The sequence below is a fragment of the Muntiacus reevesi genome, chromosome 22 (genome assembly GCF_963930625.1).
Source record: "Muntiacus reevesi chromosome 22, mMunRee1.1, whole genome shotgun sequence".
In the NCBI taxonomy this organism is placed as follows: domain Eukaryota; kingdom Metazoa; phylum Chordata; class Mammalia; order Artiodactyla; family Cervidae; genus Muntiacus; species Muntiacus reevesi.
Window position 1 is genome coordinate 1,225,871 of NC_089270.1, and position 25,523 is coordinate 1,251,393.

At 46.5% G+C, this 25,523-nt stretch overlaps 1 protein-coding gene and 1 non-coding gene across 3 annotated transcripts in view; both read right to left on the reverse strand.

Annotated features, from left to right (window-relative positions):
- Window positions 1–25,523, reverse strand: part of HAUS3 (HAUS augmin like complex subunit 3) — an 85,045-nt gene that overhangs the window by 32,101 nt on the left and 27,421 nt on the right. For both annotated transcript variants that reach the window (XM_065914726.1, XM_065914727.1), the window contains exons 4-6: window positions 13,982–14,061; window positions 12,039–12,542; window positions 2,105–2,295 (exon numbers count right to left, since the gene is read on the reverse strand). In XM_065914726.1, the coding sequence (XP_065770798.1) occupies window positions 2,105–2,295; window positions 12,039–12,542; window positions 13,982–14,061 (775 nt within the window). The remainder of the gene's footprint in view (window positions 1–2,104; window positions 2,296–12,038; window positions 12,543–13,981; window positions 14,062–25,523) is intronic.
- LOC136153108 (U6 spliceosomal RNA) lies at window positions 16,781–16,884 on the reverse strand. Its single transcript, XR_010660348.1, has one exon. It is a non-coding gene; the product is annotated as a U6 spliceosomal RNA (small nuclear RNA).

Genomic DNA, 25,523 nt, shown 5'->3' on the forward strand with positions numbered 1-25,523 from the left:
GTCCCTTGAAGGGGGCCACGGCCGACAGCAGAGCATCGGGCCTCGGCTCTGTGGGACCTGGAGCGGGTATGAGGGAGAAGGAGCTGGGGCTCCTGGAGTTGCCTCCCACTTCGGTGCTCTTGTAGCTGGAAACTCGGAAGTTCTCAGTGAGGCCACCTCACAACTATCATCTCTCCTGCTAAGAGACACAGCCTAGCTGTGATTTCTAGCTTAAAACAGGACACACAACAAAAAGAGAGTATCTTATGAGACAAGGTGGCTAAAACACAGTGTGTTTTCTAAGTCAGTTTTGCCACATCTGCAAAACAAAAAGGAGACGGAGGATCGCAGGATCGGAGCTTAAGTGACCATCCGATGTTCAAGTGGAGAATGTGGAACGGGATATAAAATCCAGAATTCAGAAAAGGAAGTCCAAACTTTAGGGCCCTGCTCTCACAGAGGTCTTCCATAGAAACAGCCTGCCCGATTGTTCTTTCAAAAGAAAAGTTATGTAAAAAGAAGGTTATGGGTTCTTGGGAGCAGAGTGCTGTTGTCAAATGTCTGATTCTCCCTGTGGTGTACGTGCCTAACATTAAGCTTTTACTGCCAAGGCGTCCATTTCAAAAGACGTGCATCCTGAGTAGACATGTTGCCCACTGTGCCACTCAGCTGCGGGCAAACAACCAGAGAAGGAGCCAGGCGAAGCTCCCACTTCCAGTGAGTGAGTGAGCGTCAGTCACTCAGCCGTGTCCGGCTCTCTGCGACCCCATGGACTGCAGCCCGCCGGGCTCCTCTGTCCATGAGAGTCTCCAGGCCAGAATACTGGAATGGGTCACCATTCCCTTCTCTAGGGGATCTTCCCGATCCAGGGACTGAACCCAGGTCTCCTGCATTGCAGGCAGATTCTTTACCAGCTGGGCCACCAGGTCTTTCCAGAAAGCCCTGGGTAAGCCAGATTACTGACTTCGTGAGTGACACGGCTTCTCAACCTTCCTGGGTCCTAATTCCTGCTCTGATGCTTTAAATTAGCCAATAGAGTGAATCCTCGAAACCCTGGACATCCCATCTTCAAACTCTAAAGAGCAGAGCCCCAGGTCTATGCATGCCCTTCTCTTTCTTTACCTAGAACCCCTCTGTGTGGCCCTGGGCATGCCGTGTACCCTCCAGGACTTGTGAGTGATGAGTCCTGGTCCTCAGATTCCCAGCAGTTTTTGCTGACGTGTGCCCTGTGCATCACTGGCCCCTGCGGAGGAAAGGTCTGTGGGGGCTCGGTGCGCGGAACACAGGCTGGACCAGCACCTCAGGCGCCCTCCAGGCCCAGAGCATCACCATCGGCAGGTGGAGCCCACACAACAACTACCTAAAACTCACCCAGAGCCCAGGGAGACTGACTCGGGCAGGAACGGCCAGGACCAGGCCTCCACCTTCTCACCCGGCGCCTCCTGAGTGCCTTGAGGGCAGTGGCTTCAAGGAGCTCCCTCTGGGCACCTAGCTGAATCGGACTCAGAGAGCTAGGTGCACAGGCAGTGGATGCCCCCACCGAAACCAGAAGTGAGTCAGGCTGACAATACGAGCAAAGGAACGGGGATGAGGGACACAGACTCCAGCCCACAAGGAGACTTTTCTGGGCTGAGAAGGGCAGCAGAGCATCCCTGCCGACTCTGAGATTCTAAGACTCCAAGAAGGCAGATACAAGTGAGACGTGTCTTTTCTATCTTCACAAAGTGAAGCTTTGAAATTAGTAATAGGTTGGTAGCACTGAGCACTGTCTACTGCATGAAGGCAGAGATCACTTTCCAGGGCCGTGAGTGAGTGAGTGAGCGAGCATGTTGAGAAGGTCAGCCAGGGTTTTTGCTCCTTAACATGATGCTCTCCTTGCCGACTTCTCATTGCAACGTTGACTCAAATCCTGGAGCAGGTCCTGTGGATGGTCCCTCCATTTCAGAGCTCTTTGTGGGAGAGAGGGCCAGTGTTTGTAGAGGTTTCTCTCATTTAGATCCATTTCACTTTCACGTGCTCTACAAAAATTCTGAAACTTTAAATACCTGAAATTGGAGCTTGGGAAACTCTAAATTAGGATAAAGCAGGTGAATCAGATTTAAGGTAATTAGTGAAGATTTCTTACTTGGCAAATTGTTGATGTGCCTCTTGCTCTTGGCCCCAGAGAGAGGAGTGCTCAGTTTTTATATAGATACACTGATCACTGGGCATGTCCTCCGGAAAACTGTCAGAGGCTGGGGCAGCCAGAGGACCGCTGTCTTCCTCTGGATAGCTACTCAGTAACATCACAATGCCTTTAACAGAGGAAACCAGAGCCTGTGAATACACAATAAAATAAAGTTACAAGATCAAGCGTCAATGATACATTTATTCAAGAAAGATAGGTCCTGTTTTATAATTAAGCAGAAAGAAAAGGCCTAAAATTAAAATTAGTAAATGAACACCTCCTTGAATGACAATTAAGGCCAAAACTCAAAGCATCTCACTCTCCAAATCTGGTCTCCTTCCTATTCAACATCATAATGGAAGTCTTAGCTAATGCAATATAGCAGGAAAAAGAAATAAAAGACATATAAATTAGAAAAGAAAAATTGTACCATCCCTATTTACAGATAGCATAAGTATTTGTGTAGAAAACCCAAAGGAATCTACAAAATAAAACACCTCCTGGAAGGAATATGTGAGCTAAGCAAAGTCGCAGGATACAAGATCATAACACAAAAATCAGTTATATTTCCATACACTAACAATGAAAATGTAAAAGTAAATATTTTAAAAAAGAAATTACCATCTATAATAACTATTCCCCCAAATTAAATACTTAGAAATCAATATAATGTGTATAGGATCTGTGTACTAAAAACTATAAAATACTGATGAAAGAAATCAGAGAAGACCTACATAAAAGAGACACATACCATGCTTAACGACAATAAAACTCAATGTCAATTCTCTCAAGCTAACTTGTAGACTCAAAAAGATCAATAAACCCCAAGTACAAGAAAACTACAGCAAGTCATACCATAATCAAGTTGTTTAAAATCAGTGATATAGAGAAAACCTTAAAAGAAGCTAGGGAGAGGGGTGGGACATATTGCCTTGACAGAAACAAAGGTAAGGGTGACAGCAGATTTCTTATGAGAAACAAAGCAAGCTAGAAGACAGTGGCATAACATTTTTAAACTATTGAAAGAAAAAAAAATCTATCAACTTATAATTCTTTATCCCATAAAAATGTCTTTCAAAAATGACAAGTAAATCAAGATCTATATTCTACACTGAAAATTACAAAACAGTGCTAAAAGAAATTGAACTTTTAAAGAAATGAAAAGACACCCCCTGTTCATGAATGAGAAAACTCACTGCTGCTTTCGAGATGGCAACACTGAGCTAGGCTGGGACTTGGGCGCCTCTGCCAGCGCACCTGCACCCGGAGAGATGCCTCCTTAAGCAACAGGAAACAAAACCATAAGTCAGGGGCCCCGTGCCGCACGCTAGCACCAGTCCACGGCCTGTTAGGAACGGGGCCGCACGGCAGGAGGTGAGCAGCGGGCGAGTGAGCGAAGCTTCTTATGTGTTTACAGCTGCTCCCCTCTGCTCACATCGCCTGAGCTCCACCTCCTGTCAGATCAGCGGTGGCATCAGATTCTCACAGGAGCATGAAGCCTACTGTGGACAGTGTGCGGGGGATCCAGGCTGTGTGCTCTGAAGAAAATGTAAGGTCTGATGATCTCATTCTGCATTACGCTCAGTTGTATAACTATTTCATTATGTATCACAATGTAATAATAACAGAAATAAAAGCACATAATAAATGTAATGCACTTGAATCATCCTGAAACTGCAACCCTGTCCCAGTCCATGGAAAAATTGTCTTCTGTGAAACTGGTCCCTGGTGCCAAAAAGGTTGGGACTGTGGCTAAAATAACTGTGTGCATGGGCAAGTGGGGATAATTATAAGCAATCGGATACAAATATGCCACAAAAAACTGCCATTTCTGATGTTCTGGGAACAAAACCAGGGTCCTGCACACGATTCCTGTACTCAGCACCACCAAGGGGGTGGACAGACCCCGAAGCTATGCCTCCTGCCCAACCCACAAACCCGCCTCCCACTTTGCTCCATGTAAGGACCCAAGAAGGTCCTCTTAGGGAGCAGGCAAGGAAACCTCTTTCTTGCTCTTGCTCTCTTGTACTGCAGCATAAGCCGCAGCAAAGCCTTGCCTGAAATTCCCATCTGGCCTCTTATCATTTCTATTGGTTAAACAGTCCCAAAGCCCGGGTTGGGAACATGATTTTGGCGACTCTGCTGGGACCCATGGTCTTCTTTCTGTCCCTGCCGCTCTGAGAGAGGATCTCGGTCCATCTGGCAGAGCTGGAGGCAGCTTCCTCGCAGCTGAGAAGCAGCCACCTGAATCTCTGCTTCAGCGCCACAGTGCTTGGCAGGTCTGCCTTCGTTGCCCCAGGGGTCTCACTGTGCTCACTCACGCGCTTTCCCCCTCCCTGTTCCCTCCTCTGGTATCTGTCCCTCTCTACTTCCTTCTCTGTCCTCTCCTACGCTCTGTCACATCCTTCTGAGAAGACGAACACCGGCAACTACAGCCTAGCTCCTCTCAGCCAATGAGACCATGCTCCCTCAGGCTGGCCCTGGTTTGCCCTGACAGGTGACAAGAGGTGGGAGTCGCTGGCCTCCTACCAGGAAGATCTTGGTCCGGTGGGGTTTCCGTGAGAGATTTCTGAGCGTGATAGAGGTTCAATCCTCATAGCATGTATGGCTGGAAGCACAGTCATCACAAACTCCTCAGCTTCTTTATCCTGGGTTAGAGTCCCAGCTGCGGGTTCGAGACCCACTGGCATGGTCACCCTGGTGGGTGGTGGACAGAGTGCCTGCCTCCACTGGCCCTTGGGGAAGAGCAGAGCCGACGGGAACTGCCTGAACAGACGCCCACAGAGGGGCGGGCTGAAACAGCAGGCTCGCTCGCTCTCCTATTTCGTTTTCCTTACTTCATTCATCCATACTCTGTCCCCAAGGCATCGGTTGGGGTGAACTTTACACAACCTCTCTATATTTCTCTGTTCTGTGTTTCCAACTGTGGAGAAGACAGTTCTGAGATCTCCTCTGTCATCTCACATTTGGTTTTGTTATGCCAGGTCTCGAGGACTTCATCCAGCCTCAGCATCTCTAGGCATTAACCACCAGATTTATATGTGAACATGGGAAATGCCCCCCAAAGATCCTTCTCTGGGTTACTTTCTTAAAGATTGGGGACAGTTTAAATTAGATGGTTTAAAAACCATCTTCTTTTGTAACATAGCTGGCTGCAATATGCCTTGGCTGATCAGAAGAAGAAGCCACAGAGTGGACCCCTTAACTTTAACACCATTTTACAATTGGACGAAAATACTGTAAGGAGTGCCCAAAAAGGGGAGCGGTCCCTTACATGCAGGGCTTTGTGAAACTGTATCCAGATCATGGTTGGAGGGATCCCTGCCGTGTGCTCAGCCTCTATTTCTGTTTTGCCCCCAAAAGACTGAGAGATAGACTTTCTCACAGATCCCCTCTTCCAACTGCCAACTCGTCACTGGCACAAGGGTCCTTTCTCATGTCCCCACTTCTTCCCCTTCAAGACCACCTTCAGCCCCTGGCCTCTACCTTACCCCTTTGATCCAGGGACCCTGAAACCAGAGCCCAGTACTGTCCCCAGTGGGGCTCTGATCAGATTCAAAGTTGCCCCCATGTTCACATCATAAGGCTTCTTACCTCCTCCAGGAAGTAGCTGACGGAAGGGACAATTACTAGAGTGCGTGTCTCCTACTGATGGGAGACGTAGGAATCTGTAAGGAGAGGTTTGGCAGGTTCTCAGAGAACCCTGACGAGTTTAGGGATGAATTTGCCATGTTGGGGTTAACATTCTCCACGACCTGGCAGAAATCATAGCTATTCCGGCCCACTGTTGCACCCCAGACGAGGACTGCATGCTGAGCAAGGCCAGGGAGCACGCCAACAGCCTCGTGGCCACCAGTGCCGCAGCCCCAGAGCAGGACTCCCGCTGAGACTGTGAGGATCATGCAGGCCAGGTCAGGGTAAGACACTACACTACTTGTTCATTAGAAGGAATGAAAAGGTGTATGGTGAAGCCTGCAAATTACGATAAGGTCCGAGAGGCTGCACAGGAAGAAGATAAAAACCCAGCAGTCTTCCTGAGTCAGGTGACAGAGGCATTTAGGAAGTATACTAATTCAGACCCCGAGTCTGCAGAAGGGAGGTCACTATTGGCCATCACTCAGTGTGCTCCCGATGTCAGGAGGAAGTTACAAAAGCTTGAGGCCGGGCCCCAAACCCCATCGTCAACCTTGGCAGAGGAGGCCTTCAAGGTCTATAACAACTGGGACATGGCAGAAGAGGCCAACAAAGATAGGAGATTAAAGAGATAACACAGCACTTAGCTGCTTCGATCCACCCACCATCTTCAGAGGATGCTAGAGAGCCGTGAAGCGCAGACCAGCAGCCCAGGAATCACCTGGGCAGGAATCACTGTACACCCCTCCCCGGCCCCGGAATGGGGCAAAGGAGAAGGGAATGTTCTGGACGCCCTCCTGGGAAAGCTGGGAGGACAACCCCTGCTGGCCCCAGTGCCTGCTGAATCGGGGTCTCCTGGATGAGAGATTCACACACACCTACTGGTAGGGGCCGCGTGCCAGCCTGTCTCGGGATCCTGTTCGATCCATCCTCATTCCTCCAGTGGGGCCTCAGGTCATCTGGGATGTGGCACGTAGGAGAACTAAATGTCTGGCAGGCACGGGAGCTGGTTGCTCTGCTCTGACGTGGCCAGCTGGCTGAGCTCCAGCTGTGACTGAACTGTGACGGGAGCTGACGGATGGCCGAAGATGAGGTGGCTTAGGTCTCCCCTTGCCCTGGAGTCAGAGTCAGGTCTATTACTACTCACTCCTTTTTGTATAGGCAGGAAAGTCCTTTCCCCCACCTTGGAAGAGAGTCACTAAATAAACTAGGAACTAGCATATTCTTAGGACAAAGTGAAGTCCAAGAAGATAGAGAATTCAAACAGAATACATCTCTTGGTAGCCCCAGATGACCTGCCTGCTGGTCATCAAAATATTCCCCAGGAAATTAAGGAACAGGAGAACTCTGTGGTATGGGATACTTCAGTGCCAGGAAGGGTAAACCCTGATAGAAATAAAATTAAAGCCTGGGGAGAGATACCAGGAAGAGACAATATCCTTTAAAGCCTAAGCCCCTGAGGGTGATAAAACAGCTGCTCACCAAATTCCTAACACACAGACTCATTAGGCCCTGCCAGTCTCCTTGCGATGCCCTGACACTCACCGTGCAGAGGCAACACGGACTCATTGGGCCCTGCCAGTCTCCTTGCGATGCCCTGATCCTCACCGTTCAGAGGCAACACGAACTCGTTGGGCCCTGCCAGTCTCCTTGCAATGCCCTGACACTCACCGTTCAGAGGCAATACGGGCTCGTTGGGCCCTGCCAGTCTCCTTGCGATGCCCTGATCCTCACCATGCAGAGGCAACACGAACTCGTTGGGCCCTGCCAGTCTCCTTGCGATGCCCTGACACTCACCGTTCAGAGGCAATACGGACTCATTGGGCCCTGCCAGTCTCCTTGCGATGCCCTGATCCTCACCGTTCAGAGGCAACACGAACTCGTTGGGCCCTGCCAGTCTCCTTGCAATGCCCTGACACTCACCGTTCAGAGGCAATACGGGCTCGTTGGGCCCTGCCAGTCTCCTTGCGATGCCCTGATCCTCACCATGCAGAGGCAACACGAACTCGTTGGGCCCTGCCAGTCTCCTTGCGATGCCCTGACACTCACCGTTCAGAGGCAATACGGACTCATTGGGCCCTGCCAGTCTCCTTGCGATGCCCTGACACTCACCGTGCAGAGGCAACACGGACTCGTTGGGCCCTGCCAGTCTCCTTGCGATGCCCTGACACTCACCGTTCAGAGGCAACACGGACTCATTGGGCCCTGCCAGTCTCCTTGCGATGCCCTGATCCTCACCATTCAGAGGCAACACGAACTCGTTGGGCCCTGCCAGTCTCCTTGCGATGCCCTGACACTCACCGTTCAGAGGCAATACGGGCTCGTTGGGCCCTGCCAGTCTCCTTGCGATGCCCTGACACTCACCGTTCAGAGGCAACACGAACTCGTTGGGCCCTGCCAGTCTCCTTGCGATGCCCTGACACTCACCGTTCAGAGGCAACACGGACTCGTTGGGCCCTGCCAGTCTCCTTGCGATGCCCTGACACTCACCGTGCAGAGGCCTAGCAGGGAGCCCTGCTTTGTGAGAGCCTTGTCAGCAGCGGACAAGACAGCGGTCCCTATTTACCCCGCGGCACCACACCCACACACCCTCCTCACCCAAGTGCCAGGGGCTGCTCAGGATTTCTCTGTTCCGGACTCCAAAGACCGTTCTTCTGTATCTGCTACATCCAGGCTCTCAATACCCTTTTGCTTTAGACAGAGGGGCCTGACCCCCTGGAGGCTACTCAATATACCCACAGGGTTTTCAGAATGGCCTCCATTTTTTTAAGAAATGAGTTAGCAAAAGAACTGAGGGAACTGAGTCTGAAAAATGGAACTCCATCACAATATGAAGATAAATATGTAAGCAGTGAGATAAAGCAAGATTCAGATCAGAATACTGGTAAAGTCCTAATCGTCTGGCAGAAAGGGGAGACAGTTTCCCCAGTGAAGGCTCAGATTTCACAGCGATGGGTTCAGCAGGAACGCGAGCCCGGGGTGTGGACTGAAAGACAGCAGTTGGTGCATTGCCGTCTCCAGCCACGAAGAGGCGACTCCAAGGCTTTCTCAGGATGGCTGGGTTCTGCTGCATCTGGACTCCAAATTATGACCTTGTAGCAACCCCCTATATGAAGCTCTGAAGGGGGAACCCTGGACCAGTTTGCTTCCTACTACACTCCTCAGGGTCCACGTAGCCCCCAGGAGTAATCTGAGACCTATCCCATGTGAAATGACCCAGGGAAGGCCTTTTCTTACTACTGACATTCTACCAGATAAGAAAGAGAGCCAGACTGTGATACGTTTTCAGTCTAGGCCAAGCTCAGAAGGCACTCCAGGACTATGCCAACAAGATACTGAAAGCTCCCACTGAAAACACAGCAGAAGGGGCGGCCCCTCTACAAATTACCCTTGGTGACCAAGGCTCTGCGCTCGCAGTGCAGGGGGCCCGGGTTCAATCCCTGGTCAGGGAACTGGATCCGACATGCTGCAGCTACGAGCCTTCACACACCGCAACACACATCAAAGATCCTGTGGGCCGCAACTAAGACTCGGCACAGCCAATAAATAACTTTTTAATAAATATTTTTTTAAAAGATACTGACCAAAAAAAAAAATACCCCAACCTCTAAGGAGGCACCCCCCAGAACTAGCCCTTGCTGCAGGGACGGGCCCCAGCAGAGTAACCCTAGCCCCACTGCTGTCAAACTGCAAAGGGCATCGCATCTAGTCGCGCACATGTGTCCAGACCGAAGCTCTCACCTCCCCAAACCCCGCAGGTCGTAAGGGAGGAACCGTACACCTGTAAGCAGCAGAGGACCTCAGACACTTTCTCAAAGACAAGTACCAGCAACAGTTTGTGTCTTCCAGGCTCTTACATCTTCAGGCAAGGCTCCTGATGGCTCAAGGACTTCAATCCATTCCCAAGGAGGGTGACCCCGGTCCCTACTGGCCCTTGGAGTACTCAGCGAGAGACTTCCACACCTCTCGAGAGGGGCAGGGTCTGCGGCCCCCGTTCAGCAGGAAGCACCTCCAGAAGAAGAGGCCTTTGGCCCTGTAAGGCTTAAGAAGAAGGGGTGCAGAGTCCCGCAGAGGGGAAAGAGAGCTGTCCCTGGACAAAGTCTCCTCGAGCAACAGGACATGAAGAAACTATAAGCGACTAAAAACACCTGCACACGTGGTCAAGTTGGGACGATTATGAGCGGTCGGACGCAACCGGGCCAGAAACAAACTGCCATTTCTGAGGTGCTGGGAGCAAAAGCAGGATGCTGCGTGTCCCTGCACATGGCCCCAGCAAGGGGGTGGGCAGACCCCCTAAGCAACACCTCCTGCCCAACCCATAGGATCTGCCCCACTGCTGCCCCATTTAGGGAGCCAGGCAGCTTCCCTCGGAGGGCGAGTGAGGGGACCTGCTGCTTCTTGCTCCCGTGTGCTGCAGCACAAGCCCCAGCACAGCCTTCCCGAAATTCTTGTCTGACCTCATCAACATCTTTTGATGAAGAATCCAGGGGCCTGGGTTGGCAGCAAAACTGTCAGAATTAATCTATAGATTCAAAACAATGTATATCACAATCCCAGCTGGATGTTTGAATAAATTAACAAGTTGACCCTAAAACTTATATGGAAATGCAAAGGACCCAGAATACTCTGAACAATCTTTAAAGAGATAAAGTAGGAAGACACACTTCCTAATTTCAAAACTTACTATAAATCTAAAATTATGAAGACAGTGTTAGACTGGCATACAAATAGACATATAGATCAACTTTTAAAGAACTGAATGTCCAAAAATAAACCTTAACATTTACAATCTATTGAGTTTCTATTAAAGTGCCCCAGAAATTCAGTGGGAAAACAAGTCTTTTCAGCAAATAGTGCTGGGAAAACTAGGCATCAACATGCAAGAGGGTGGATTTATGCCCTTATCTCACAGTACACACAAAAATTAACTCAACCTGGATCACAGGTTTAAATACAAGAGCTCAAATTAAATTCTCAGAAGAAAATAGGGCAAAGCATTCATGACCTGGGATAGGCAAAGCATTCTTAAATATACCAACAAAAGCACAAGCAATATAAGAAGTATTTGATAAACTGGAATCCATCAAATTAAAAAACCTTTTGTGTTTTAAAAACACCATCAAGGGACCTCCCTGGGGGCCCAGTGGTTAAGAATCTGCTGGCCAATGCAGGGGACACGGGTTTGATCCCTGGTCTAGGAAGATGCCACATTCCGAGGAGCAATTAAGTCCGTGAGGCACAGCTACCGAAGCCGTGAGTCTAGAGCCTGCGCTCCGCAACAAGAGGAGCCACCGCAACGAGAAGCCCTCACACCTCAAAGGAGAGGAGCCCCTGATCACCGCAGCGAAGGAAAGTCTAGTGCGGCAATGAAGAGCCAACACAGCCAAAAATAATAAATAAAGTTTAAAAAAAAACCCACAAAAAATGTCATCAAGAAATTGATAAAAACAAGCCACAGATTTGGAGAATTACAAACCATATATCTGACAAGAGACTTGTATCAGTATATATAAAGACATCTTACAGATCCAAAATAAAACACAAATAACCCAATTTAAAAAATGAGCAAAAGACTTGAAGTGACATTTCACCAAAGAAGATATGCAAATGAACGATCAGCATATGAGAAGATGCTTAATGTCACCAGTTATCAGGGAAATGCAATTTAAAACCACAGTGAGGAACTTCCCTGGGGGGCCAGTGGTTAAGAATCTGTCTTGCAATGCAGGAGACTTGGGTTCAGTCCTTGCTCCCGGAACTAAGATCCCACACGCCACAGAGCAACTAAGCCTGCACTCCACAACTCCCGAGCCCACACGCCCCAACTCGAGAGCCCACGCACTGCAACAAAAGACCCCGAACGATGCGACACAGAAAGATTCCACAGACCACAACTAGGACTCGGTGCAGCTGAATAAATAAATAAGTAAATGAATATTTTAAACACACAGTGAAACACCGCTTCACACACAGAAAAATGGCTAAAACAAGAAAAGACAGACAAGTACTGACAAGGTGGTGGAGAATCTGGAACGCTCACACACTGCTGGCGGGATGAGAATGGTGTAAGAAGTCTGGAACACTGGGCAGTCTCTTAAAAACCCAGGGAGCGCTATGCATTGTCACTCACCACTGCGGGAGGGGGAAGGTTTAAAATCTTATTCCTAGCTCTCCCATCAAAATCAGACACTAAGAAAATAGGCTTCTTCTATGGTGCCTACAGCACAGAAACAAACATGAACCAACACCGTTTACTAACCTGGTCAGCTCTCAGCTGGGTGGAGCCATCCTTATACATCAGAGTTACCACCACGGTGGCTGCCTGTTTCAGCATTTCAATCAGCTGGCTTTTCTCCAAAGCATCCAAATGTCTAATGTCACAAAAATCAGTTTTCAATGCCTGTGAGTTCCTGGAATTGAGGTAGGTTTCAACCTCACCAGCATCTTCTTCCAATATCACCAGTTTACTTGCTTTCGCAGATGAATGATTACATGAGATGTATTTTCCTGTAAGATTCATGCTTTCTCTGTTGTTTTCATTAGTGATGTGTTCCTTTGGTAGGTGTTTTCTTTTACGTTCCATTTGCTGCAGAACTGAAGCCTGTTGGTCACACTGTGGAACTGAACACCTTGAAGGAGCCGATGAGCTGATACCCTTCTGGTTTTGCTCAGCAGACAGTTGATCTGTGACTCTGATACTAGAGGACTGAGGACAGAACTTGATGGAAACTCCTGACGGCTGGCTCGTAAGAAAATTAAGATTCTACAGAAAAATGGAAAATATTTCATAGACTATGGATTCGTAAAGACAGGTCTATAAACCAAAGTAAAACCTGATAAAACCCATCTAAGGTAAAGCAGAGACATGGCTTCCCATCAACTGTGATCCAACTTCCTAATGAACTGTGGAGAGTCTTCCTGAGCAGTGGTTTATCTCAACCCAGGCAGGAGTGCCTGGCTGCACCCTGGGCTGGAAAAGACAGGAGCTAGTTGAGAAAGCCTCCCAACTCAACCCTCCGCTGGGGCCACGTGTAACAGGAGAGGCTGTGGAGGGGGGTGTGCTGCACATGTGTACAAGACTGAGGATGAACCACTGACAGTTTCCAAGCAAAGGCCATTTATAGAGAAAATGAGATCACCACAGCTCTACCTACTCAACTTTTTAAAAAAATACAGCTCAGCAGCACTCTTCTTCCTGTTTCAATCTAGTGATACGGAACACTCATTCGTCGATTCACAGACTCAATGGACATGAATGTGAGCAAAGTCCAGGAGACAGTGAGGGGCAGGGAAGTCTGGCTCGCAGCAGTCCATGGGATGGCAAAGAGCTGAACTCAACTTAGGGACCGAACAATAACAACCACTACAGTCTTAACTGTTATGCCACCTCCTCCACTGATTCACAGTTAAGGTCTTTGGTAACATGACCTCTTCTCATATCTCCTCCAAGTTCAACCACATACCTCACCCACTGTAAATTTTCGTTGTTGTTCACTCGCTAAGTCGTGTCCAACTCTTTGTGACTCCATGGACTGTAGCCCGCCAGGCTCCCCAGTCTGTGGGGTTTCCCAGGCAAGAATATCGGAGTGGGTTGCCATTTCTTCCTCCAGGGGATCTTGCCAACACAAGGATCAAACCTGTGTTTCCTGCTTGGCAGGTGGATTCTTTACCACTGAGCCACCTGAGAAGCCCCACTGTAAATTTTATACCCTTCTTTTCTGAACTTCTCTTTATTTTTACTACCCCAAAGTTCCACCTCTTCTTCCCTTAACCTAAAAATTTTTCCCAGAGTCCTTCTCTACTCTCTAAAGGTGAGGATATTGAGACAGACCATTTCCTAGACCTCAACTTAAGAGTATTCACACTTCAGAAAGGTGTCCCAGATTCCTCTCCCACCACCAGAGAAAAGCAGGATGAGCCAGTACAAAAACTGGGTTAGCCATCTCCGCTATGGATCCCAGAGCACTCAGCACTGACTCCTATTGTGACCCTAATTCACCGAGTCATAGAGAAATACTATGCTTCTCTATCTTCCTCGTTCCCTCATACAAATAAACTATAAGCTCCTGGAGAAGAACTTCTTTTGTTTTTTAACCGCTGTATCCACAGTGCCCAGCATGTGGTTGACACTTGATAGGTATTTGTTGAAAAAGTGAAAGCTCTCTGTTTTAATCTAAACAGATTGTATTTGCAAAGATTCACCTTTTTTTCCAGTGATTGATTCTTTCCATCTTCAAGTAGTACTGAATATTTAACACTGGATTTGTCTACCACATCTGCAGCTTTAAAAGACACAGAAAGGAAACACGGAATAAGGAAACGTTAAAATCTAAGTCATATAATTAACTAAACATTGAAAATAGCCTCTGTAATCATTTACTCATTTAGTTAATTAAAACAACATAATAAAATTTGCAACCAAAATGCATACTACCATTGTAATAAACATTTATGCAAAATATCTTCAAGTTAACTCCAGACAGATCTATGTAATCATGAAATGTTTACTAAAAAGTATTACTTGGTATTAGCATTTGAATACTTGATTTTGAAACTCCAAGTTAAGTATTTTACAGAAAGTTTGCAAGTATTCAAAGTTTGAAGAAATTCTTAGATGGAATAATTTTGTAATGGAACATTAGAAATTCAGTAAAACATATAAACTTCTCATTTAGATTTTAATTTTAACAAGCTTGGGCCGGACAGGAAGTGATGGAACTGGGTTCCATCCCAAACAACATAACTCAAGTATCTATAACAATGATAATAACCAAGAAATGCAAATGGGGGAAATCTTTCATTTACAATAGAGAAAAGTTATACTTAGGATTAATTTAATAAGAAAGGCGCAAGGCAGTCAATGATGAAAACTTAATATCTTATAAAATGGCATAAAGCCTGCTCCATACAAATGGAAAAACACAGCATTGAGACAGGGACAAAATATTTAATTCACCCAAATATAAATTTAACGCAATTCCCACCAGAGGCACTACAGGGCTCTTTTAATTGAAAAAAAAACTTCAAAGTACGTAGGATACATAAGTGCCTGAAAATAGAGAAGAAAGGTAAGTTGCTTTTCTTGTTTGTTTCTGAGGAGGGGTTGGCCATGCCGTGCAGCATATGAGATCTTACTTCTCTGACCAGGGATTGAACCCATGCCCCCGGCACTGGAAGGCAGACACTTAATCACTGGACCATCAGGGAAGTCCCAGAAGTTCAGCTGAGTCGCTCAGTCATGTCTGACTCTTTGCAACCCCCATGGACTGCACCACGTCAGGCTTCCTGGTCCCTCACCAACTCCCGGAGCTTGCTCAAACTTATGTCCATCAAGTCAGTGATGCCATCCAACCATCTCATCCTCTGTCATCCCCTTCTCCTCCTGCCTTCAATCTTTCCCAGCATCAGGGTCTTTTCTAAGGAGTCAGTTCTTCCTATCAGGTGGCCAAAGTATTGGAGCTTCAGCATCAGTCCTTCCAATGAATATTCAGGACTGATTTCTTTTAGGATTGACAGGTTGGATCTCCTTGCAGTGCAAGGGACTCTCAAGAGTGTTCTCCAACACCAGAGTTCAAAATAAGCTCTCTTGCTTTTTCAATGATCCAACAAATGTTGGCAATTTGATCTCTGGTTCCTCTGCCTTTTCTACATCCAGTTTGAACATCTGGAAATTCTCGGTTCATGTACTGGTGAAGCCTTGCTTGGAGAATTTTGAGCATCATTTTGCTAGAGTGTGAAATGAGTGCAATTGTGCATTAGTTTGAGCCTTTCTTTGGGATTGAATGAAAACTGACCTTTCCCAGTCCTGTGGCCGCTGCTGAGGTTTCTAATTTGGTGGCACATTGAGTGTAGCTCTCTAACAGCGTCATCTTTCAGGATTTAAAATAGCTCAACTGGAATTCCATCACCTCCACTAGCTTTGCTCATAGTGATGCTTCTGAAGGACCACTTGACTTCTCACTCCAGGATGTCTGGCTCTAGGTGACTGATCACACCATTGTGATGATCTGAGTTGTGAAGATTTTTTGTATAATACTTCTGTGTATTGTTGTCACCTGTTCTTAATATTTTCTGCTTCTGTTAGATCTACACCATTTCTGTCCTTAATTGTGCCCATCTTTGCATGAAATATTCCCTTGGCATCTCTAATGTTCTTGAAGAGATCTCTAGTCTTTCCCATTCTATTGTTTTCCTCTATTTCTTTGCATTGATCACAGAGGAAGACTTTCTTATATCTCCTTGCTATTCTTTGGAACTCCATATTCACATGGGTATATCTTTTGTTTTCTCTTATGCCTTTAGTTTCTCTTTTTTTTCTCAGCTATTTGTAAGGCCTCCTCAGACAACCATTTTGCCTTTTTGCATTTCTTTTTCTTGGAGGTGGTCTTGATCACTGCCTCCTGTACAATATCATGAACCTCCGTCCATAGTTCTTCAGGCACTCTGTCTATCAGATCTAATCCCTTGAATCTATTTGTCACTTCCACTGTATAATCGTAAGGAATTTGAGTTAGGTTATACCTGAACAGTCTAGTGGTTTTCCCTACTTTCTTCAATTTAAGTCTGAATTTGGCAATAAGGAGTTCATGATCTTGAACTCCAGGAACAGTCAACTTCCGGTCTTGTTTTTGCTGACTGTATAGAGCTTCTCCAACTCTCACTGCAGAGAATATAATCAATCTGATTTCGGTGTTGACCATCTGGGGATGTCCATGTGTAGAGTTGTCTCTTATGTTGTTGGAAGAGGGTATTTGCTATGACCAGTGTGTTCTCTTGGCAAAACTCTGTTAGCCTTTGCCCTGTTTCATTTCTTTTTTTTTTTCAACAAACAACAAATATTTATTGAGCACCTATTATGTGCCAGGCACTGTTATAGAATCCCCCCCAAAAAAGAAAAAACAAGATAGAGGCAGAAAATGCAAATTCTGAGGGAGAGGAAAGGGGTCGTTGAGGAAGAAGGCTGAGGGGATTGAGAAGCCTAAGGTGACAGGGACTTGGCCTAAAAATATGGAACGCTTCAGAAATTTGCGTGTCATCCTTGCACAGGGGCCATGCTAATCTCTGTATCGTTCCAATTTTAGTATATGTGCTGCCAAAGTGAGCACTGCCCTGTTTCATTCTGTACTCCAAGGCCAAACTTGCCTGTTACTCCAGGTATCTCTTGACTTCCTATTTCTGCATTCCAGTCCCCTATGATGAAAAGGACATCTTTTTTGGGTGTCAGTTCTAAAAGGTTTTGTAGGTCTTCATAGAACCGTTCAACTTCAACTTCTTCGGCATTAGTGGTTGGAGCACAGACGTGGATTACCGTGATATTGAATGGTTTGCCTTGGAAACGAACAGAGCCCACTCTGTCGTTTTTGAGATTGCGTCCAAGTGCTGCATTTCAGACTCTTTTGTTGACTATGATGGCTACTCCATTTCTTCTAAGGGATTCTTGCCCACAGTAGTAGATACAATGGCTGAGTTAAATTTGCCCACTCCAGTCCATTTTAGTTCACTGATCCCTAAAATGGCGATGTTCACTCTCGCCATCTCCTGTTTGACCACCTCCAGTTTACCTTGATTCAGGGACCTAACTTTCCAGGTTCCTATGAAATACTGTTCCTTACAGCATCGGACTTTACTTCCGTCACCAGTCACATCCACAACCAGCCACTGTTTTCACTTTGGCTCCGTCTCCTCACTCTTTGTGGAGTTGTATCTCCACTGATCTCCAGTAGCACATTGGGCACCTACCAACCTGGGGAGTTCATCTTTCAGTGTCCTATCTTTTCGCTTTTTCATACCGTTTATTGGGTTCTCAAGGCAAGTGTACTGAACTGGTTTGCCATTCCCTTCTCCAGTGGACCACATTTTGTCAGAACTCTCCACCATGACTCGCCTGTTTTGTGTGACCCTACACGGCATGGCTCATACTTTTATTGAGTTAGACAAGGCTATGGTCCGTGTGATCAGTTTGATTAGGTAAGTTAAAAAAAAAATTAAAGAAGACTTGCTTTGCCAGATTATCAGAACATACTATAAAGCCACCATGATCAAATATACAAGGCATTTCAATAGGGGCAGACAAAAAGCTCTCTAGAACAAAGCAGAAGATCCAGAAGCTAACCCCAAGACTTATGAGAATTTAATATACAGTGAAAAAATGGTATTTCAGTTCAGTAGAGAAGGATAAATTAATAAATAGGGAAAGGACAATTAGCACCACTTCTGAAAGAAAATAATACATTGGAAAAAGTAATGGGACAAAAAAGACAAAGAGCTAATATTTATATTATACAACAAATTACACTGATCAAAAATGAAAGCTTCAGTGGAAAATGAGCAAAAGATACGGAGAGGCAACACACAAAATAGCAAATCCAAAAAGCAAGCAAATATGATATAACACTTAAACTCAGTAGTAGTCAGGGAAATGCAAACCAAATATAATTGGAGATGGAGAAGAGGTAGTCTCACTCATTGCTGGTAAAAATGCAAATAGTTAGGATCTGTGCGTGTGTGTGTGTGTCATAAAATAGCTCATTACTGGAATGAACTGCCACTGATTTCTATGATGGGTGGGAGGCTGGAAGCAATGACCAAAGGGTCTTTCAAGTCTAAGAGCTGATAAAACTTTCTTCCACGGTCACAGTTCTTCCTGTGGTACAAGAAATACTGTTTCTTCACGTAGAACAAAAGCAGCCTGAGACATCTGTTTTTAAATTCCATTTCTCTCTTTTATATTTATCTATCTCTTCCATAAGGTTTGGCACAATTTTTTGGCAGAGATCCTCCAGTAAAGTCACATTATCTTCATGTTATTTTAGCTTATATTCCAGGAAACGTCTAGAGGTCATCTGGACTTCTGGAATCGGCTCCCTCAGAAGGAAGATCATGCTCTTTAGGTTCTCTGAGCTGATACCTTCTGACAGTTCGTAGAGCAGGTTTCTGGTTTTAGGACCTAATGAAGCTCAGGTTCTCGATGTCTCATCACAAAGAATTCAGTGAGGGACAAAGTGATAGGTAAGAAGTGGATTTATTCAGACTCCAACAGAAGCACACTCCACAGAGTGTGGGCCATTGCAGAGGGCAAGTGCGACCTAGGATCTTTTTGGAAAGCAAAGTGTCAACACATAAAAAACACACACGTAAGTCTCAGGAGTCGGAAAAAAAAGGACAAACCCAAAGGGACCAAAGATGGGCCTGGGGGATGCCAGCAATGTTCTGTTTCCCGACCTGGGTGGAGGTTATAGGGGTGTTCAGTTTGTGAAATTCCGAGCTATAATCTTACTGCGTGTGCGTTGTAACCTCAATAAAAACAAAGAGGTATCAAATAAATAAATCATTTAATGAAACCACATTAAATGTGGTTTACAGCTATTTCATAGAAATAGATGCAACAGTAAATAGGTTTAAGCCAAAACATTTATGACAGTACTGCGTTATAGCAAAGGACTGAAAACAAAGCAAATACCAATTAAGAGGGCCGTGGAGTGGTAAATTGTGCAGCATCCACACCATGAAGCACAGAGCCAGCAGAAATAACAAGCTGTGTCAGTCGACCTGAAGATGCAGAGATCTGTGAAAGTGTGATCTCATTTTCTAAAAATGACTTTTATGTATGTGAATACCCATACACTGGCAGAGGTCTGGTCCCTGGGAGGCTGACCTTGAGATGAAGGCTTACATTCAGAAAGGTGACTGGGGGGCACTCTCACTGTAGGGGAGTAAAGGACTGATGCAATTGCTATGAATGCCTGCTCTGGACCTGGCATGGTCCTACAGAATTGTCCCCTGTGGGGTCAACCTCCGCACCCACCAGTCACTACCCGGTTGCTCCTGGGAAAGGGGTGTGCCCGGGAAAAGAAGCTCTTTGCAGCTGAGGCAACCATCAGGAGGGCTGTGCTGCCAGTCGCAGCTGGGGTGACAAGTGGGGGGCTCTGGGTGCCCCTGTTCGCTACAGTCCTCACTACGGTCACCACACATGCAGATCAGACGTGTTTGGGAGCAGCTCCTTCGGGACTCCGCTGGGCCTCCTCCTGGGGGAACTTCAGGGCAAGGTTAGCCTGTCCTTGTCCTGAAGCTGGTTTCAAGGCTGCAGAAGATCTTCACTCCCCTCTACCACCTATCCTGAGGGCCCCTCACCCTGGCTGAGCACCTCTGCTGGTTTTGGTAGCTTGTCCGATCATGACCCAAACCCTCATCCCTGAGAGTTGAAGTCCCTGGTCGTAATGCCCTTCTCAGGCTTGACCACTGCATTTACCATCAAATGTGGACAGTGGACTGAGGGGTGTCCAATCACGTCACCTGGGTGTCAAGCAGATGCTTTCCTGCCCCCATTACATGACAGCAGCCCTGACTTCTGGTAACAGGAAGTCACCCCTAGTACGATGGAAAGTATGTCTTTGGCCTGCCAGTCCCTTGGTATAAGAAACTCGAAACGACTGGGCAGCAACTATAGCTTGAAGAAAGGGATTCTTCCTGTGCCCCTGACCGATTTCCTGGGGAGTCAAGACTAAACCTGCAGAACCCAGACACATAGGGAGAGAAACACACATTTATTGAGGGGGTTCTGGGAGCGATGGTGGGCAGGCTTGCTCCCACTGCCACCTTTTGGTTCCCAGTGTCCCTAACTACCTCCAATGGGGACGCTGCACCCTGCAATGGTCACTGATGTCCAGGGAATACTGCGGCTTGGAGGGCACCGGAGCTGACCTGCTGCCCACCACTCCAGCACTGCCGTGCAGCGGTGACAGAGCCCGTGGGCCCCAGGGTCACACACCAGCTGCAGCTCCCGCGCTGTAGAGTGGGTCCTTATGTCCAGGGCAGTGCAATGCAGGACTGTGGGTCAGCGGATCACATGCTCTGTGAGCCCTGGAGAACGGCGCTCATGGAGGCGCTGCGTGCGGGAAAGGCAAACCCGTGCCTGGAGCATGTGTGGATTCCAGTCAAAATAAAGCTCAGCACCTCCGGGGGCACAAGGGGATCAGTGTTGCCAGCCAGCCCCCAAGTGAGTGTTCTCAAAGCCTGGTGCTACTGGGGACCCACTCTTCCGGCTGAGATTGGAAAGCTCAACAGAGGCACCAGCAAGGTTGGCCCTGGTGCGTGTGAGTGCTCCGCCCCAGCCCCATGGTCACTCCATTAGAAGTCCAGGTGGCCTGCTCCGGGACAGCAGAGGGCCCGATGGTGGACATCACCCGGCAAGTCACTCCAGGCATGTTCCTTCCTCCGCCACTCTCTCGGGTGGCTGCTCCCCAGCCTGCGTCACTGTAACCTTCAGAGGTCTTCGCTTCTCGGGAGCTCACCCCGTTACGAGTCCGCGATGCTTTACACTTTCCCTGCTCCACTGGTCACATGGCTTCTGCCCCCTGGCCAGCCCAAGTCTCGTCCACTCCCTTGACAGGCCCTGGTACCTCTTCGGCCAGGTTATGTCATGACTCGATGGCCAAACAGGAGGTGGCAGTTGCTGAGGGGGAATGTGTTACTTCCCAAAGCAGAACCCTCTTGCAACTTCCTGTGGGGGTACAGAGGCGGGGCTGGCCTTTGACAGAGGAGCAGCTTCTTCAGCAGGTCCCGGAGGCACCTGGGACTCACGATTTGAATCCAGACGTCCCCACCGTGCCCCTAGGGTCAGGGCCCTCTTCCTGATCACGGCCCTGACCTTGAGGCAGAACGCCTGCCTGGGCTGAGAGCCCAGCCGGCTCTGGAGCTCTCCCTGCATGACTGGGCACGGGCCTGGGACCGCAGGGGGCCTCTTCACAGGCTGGCAGGTGAGCCTCTGTCCCGTTTCACCTTTGGTTGCTGAGGCATCACCCTAGCCTCTGTCTGTTCCCAAGGCACACAGTCACGGCCACTAGGCCATTCTCTTCCCCTGCCCTATACTTCTCAGACACACAGGCTGCCCAGCAGCCTGGACAGCTGCTTCCACTGATATACCCAACCAGGCGCCCGAGGAAAAGCGTCACTGCACCGCTGCCAGCCCTGTTTCAGCTACAGCTTCTTGTGTGTGTGCAGTGGGTCCCTTATTTTGCTGCGTCGGGCCTTAGCTGCAGCACTCAGGGTCTCTGATCTTCACTGCAGCCTGCGGAATCTTTAGCTGTAGCAAGTGAACTCATGGTTGTGGCATGTGAGATACACTTCTCTGACCAAGGCTCAAAGCCAGGCCCCTGCATTGCGAGTTCAGAGTCATAGAAACGGATGAACAAAAACATAAAAGGCATAAGCTAAGTTATTAACATGGGGTAGTGATAAGGGGAGATTGGTTTATCAAACAAAGAAAAAGCCTGAATTAAGAAAACAATGTACCTATAAACCCTTTCACTATGAATGTGTATAAATATGTAAAAGAAATTTTTTTTAATGTGGGATTATGGGCTTTGTTTTCGGTTTTTCTGTTAAAAAAAAACAACTTTTTCTAAACTATTACAAACAACAAAAAAGACCCCCCAAAACACTGAGGAAAATACAACGTAAATACAAAAATAGTTAAGTCTTTCATACATGTATTATGTTTTTTGAAAGCTCTTATAAATCAGTAAGAGTTGAATTTACAGATCAGACCACCTGTCATAGCCTCAAAGATGAGACTACATTTGCCTGCCTCCAAAGAGCGCAATTTTCCAGTAGTCATGTATGGATGTGAGAGCTGGACTATAAAGAAAACTGAGTGCTAAAGAATTGATGCTTTTGAAATGTGGTGTTGGAGAAGACTCTTGAGAGTCCCTTGGACTACAAGGAGCTCCAACCAGTCCATCCTAAAGGAGATCAGTCCTGAATATTCATTGGAAGGACTAATGTTGAAGCTGAAACTCCAATACTTTGGCCACCTGATGCGAAGAGCTGACTCATTTGAAAAGACCCTGATGCTGGGAGGAATTGAGGGCAGGAGGAGAAGGGGACGACAGAGGATGAGATGGTTGGATGGCATCACCGACTCAATGGACATGGGTTTGGGTCAACTCCAGGAGTTGGTGATGGACAGGGAGGCCTGACTCACTGTGGTTCATGGGGTCGCAAAGAGTTGGACACGACTGAGTGACTGAATTGACCTGAAAGAGCACAAAATATATCAAAAGTTAAAAGCATTATGCAAATAACCAAAAACTACAGCACAGAAAATTCTCTGAGTTGCAGATGAATCAATGCAGTTTACTTCCAATAAGGCATTCTGGTAACGAAGTGTCATTTGAGCACAACCTTGTAAAATGCAATCATCACACTACTCAAGAGATGTATATGAAGAAGTGAAAGAAACAGTTAAGTAGCGGATAAAGCCAGGAAACACTGGTTTTGGAAACTGGAGTTAAATCTGAGTGCAGACTAATCCCTTGTCAGTCGCGTCACTTGCGAAATATTTTCCCCCATTTTGTGGGATTTTGTGTGTTTTGTCTTTTGGCCATGCCTTACAACTTGTGGACTCTTAGTTCTCCAACCCAACCAGGGATTGAAACTGCACCCCTGTATTGGCGGTGCAGTGTCTTAACCACTGGACCAACAGGGAAGTCCCAGCTGTCTTTGTTTATGGTTCCTTTGCTGTGCAAAAGCTTTTGCATTTAACTAGGTCCCATTTGTTTATTTTGGTTTTTACTTCCATGACTTTAGCAGATGGATTCATAAAGATATTGCTGCAATTTATGTCAGTGTCCTGCCTTTTTTCCTCTAAGTTTTATAGGATCCAGGCTTACATTTAGGTCTTTACTTCCATTTGAGTTTATTTCTGTGTATGGTATTAAAAAATGTTCTAGTTTCTTTAACTTATAGTTGTCCAGTTTTCCCATTTATTGAAGACACTGTCCTTCCTCTATTGCATAGCATTGTCTCCTTTATCACAGATTAACAGACCACAGGTGCATGGGTTTATTTCTTGGCTAGTTTCTATCATGTTCCTTTGATCAGTATTTCTGTTCTTGAGCCAGTACCATCCTGTTTTGATTACTGTGGCTTTATAGTATAGTCTGAAGTCAGGGAGCCTGATTCCTCCAGTTATTTTTCTTTCTCAAGACTGCTTTGGCTATTCAGGGTCTTTTGTGTCTCCATATAAACTTTTAAGATTTTTTTCATCTAGTTCTGTGAAAAATGGTAATTGATAGGGATTGTATTGAGTCTGTAGACTGCCCTGGGTACAGGGGTGGCGGAAAGGTGGCGGAGTGGAGGGATAGACTGGGAGTTTGGGAATGACATGTACATACTGCTATACTTAAAACAGATAATCAACAAGAACCTACTATAAAATAAATTAATTAAAAAATCTGAATGGGGCATAAAGAGAGGGAAAGTGATGAGACTTAAGACTTAAAGGGCTGACAATGGCCAGGCTGTCCTGCAGGGGTATGTTTCTACAGACAAACTCTGCAAAGAACAAGGACAAGATCTGAGATAATCCCAGCAACAGCACAAAGGCAAGTCAACAGTGGCAATAAACTGACAGCTAACATCAATTAGGGAAGTACCGCAAATTTTCAAGCAAGAAGGAGTGAAGGCTTGAATTAGGGCAGTGGGAACTGGAACCCAATACCTAGCAGGTATACTAAGTGACTGGACATAAGGATTTTATATTTATTTAATAGAAATAAAAATAATGTTTATCCATATTCTTGACCAGAATGAAATAATAATAAAAATATCTATTTTGTCATTTAGCTTTATGTTATCTGTCCTTGAAACTGCAAAGATTTCCACTAGTTGGTGGAAATAAAGACACACTTCACATTAATGAATTGGATTTTGACAAATATTTGGGTTGCGGAGTCTTAAACTTGTATTAATTTGTTCAGCTGAGTTCAGTCGCTCAGTCATGTCTGACTCTTTGCGACCCCATGGACTGTAGCACGCCAAGCCTCCCTGTCCATCACCAATTCCCAGAGCTTGCTCAAACTCATGTCCATTGAGTCAGTGATGTCATCCAGCCATCTCATCCTGTCATCCCCTTCTCCTCCTGCCTTCAATCTTTCCCACCATCAGGGTCTTTCCAATGAGTCAATTCTTTGCATCAGGTGGCCAAAGTACTGGAGCTTCAGCATCAGGAACAGTCCTTCCAATGAATATTCAGGACTGATCTCCTTTAGGATTGACTGGCTCGATCTCCTTGTAGTCCAAGGGACTCTCAAGAGTCTTCTCCAACATCACAGTTCAAAAGCATCAATTCTTCGGCACTCAGCTTTCTTTATAGGCCAACTCTCACATCCATATATAACTATTGGAAAAACCATAGCTTTGACTAGACGGACCTTTGTTGGCAAAGTAATGTCTCTGCTGTTTAATATGCTGTCTAGGTTGGTCATAGCTTTTCTTCCAAGGAGCATGTGTCTTTTAATTTCATGGCCACAGTCACCATCTGCAGTGATTTTGGAGCCCAAGAAAATAAAGTCAGCCACTGTTTCCACTGTTTCCCCATCTATTTGCCATGAAGTGATGGGAGTGGATGCAATGACCTTAGTTTTTTTTGGTTTGGTTTTTTTTTGTTTTTTTTTCTTAGTTTTTTGAATGTTGAGTTTTAAGCCAACTTTTTCACTCTCCTCTTTCACTTTCATCAAGAGGCTCTTTAGCTCCTCTTCGCTTTCTGCCATAAGGGTGGTATCATCTGCATATCTGAGGTTATTGATATTTCTCCCACAATCTTGATTCCAGCTTGTGCTTCATCCAGACTGGCATTTTGCATGATGTACTCTGCATATAAGTTAAAAAGCAGGGTGACAATATACAGCCTTGACGTACTCCTTTCCCAATCTGGAACCAGTCTGTTGTTCCATGTCCAGTTCTA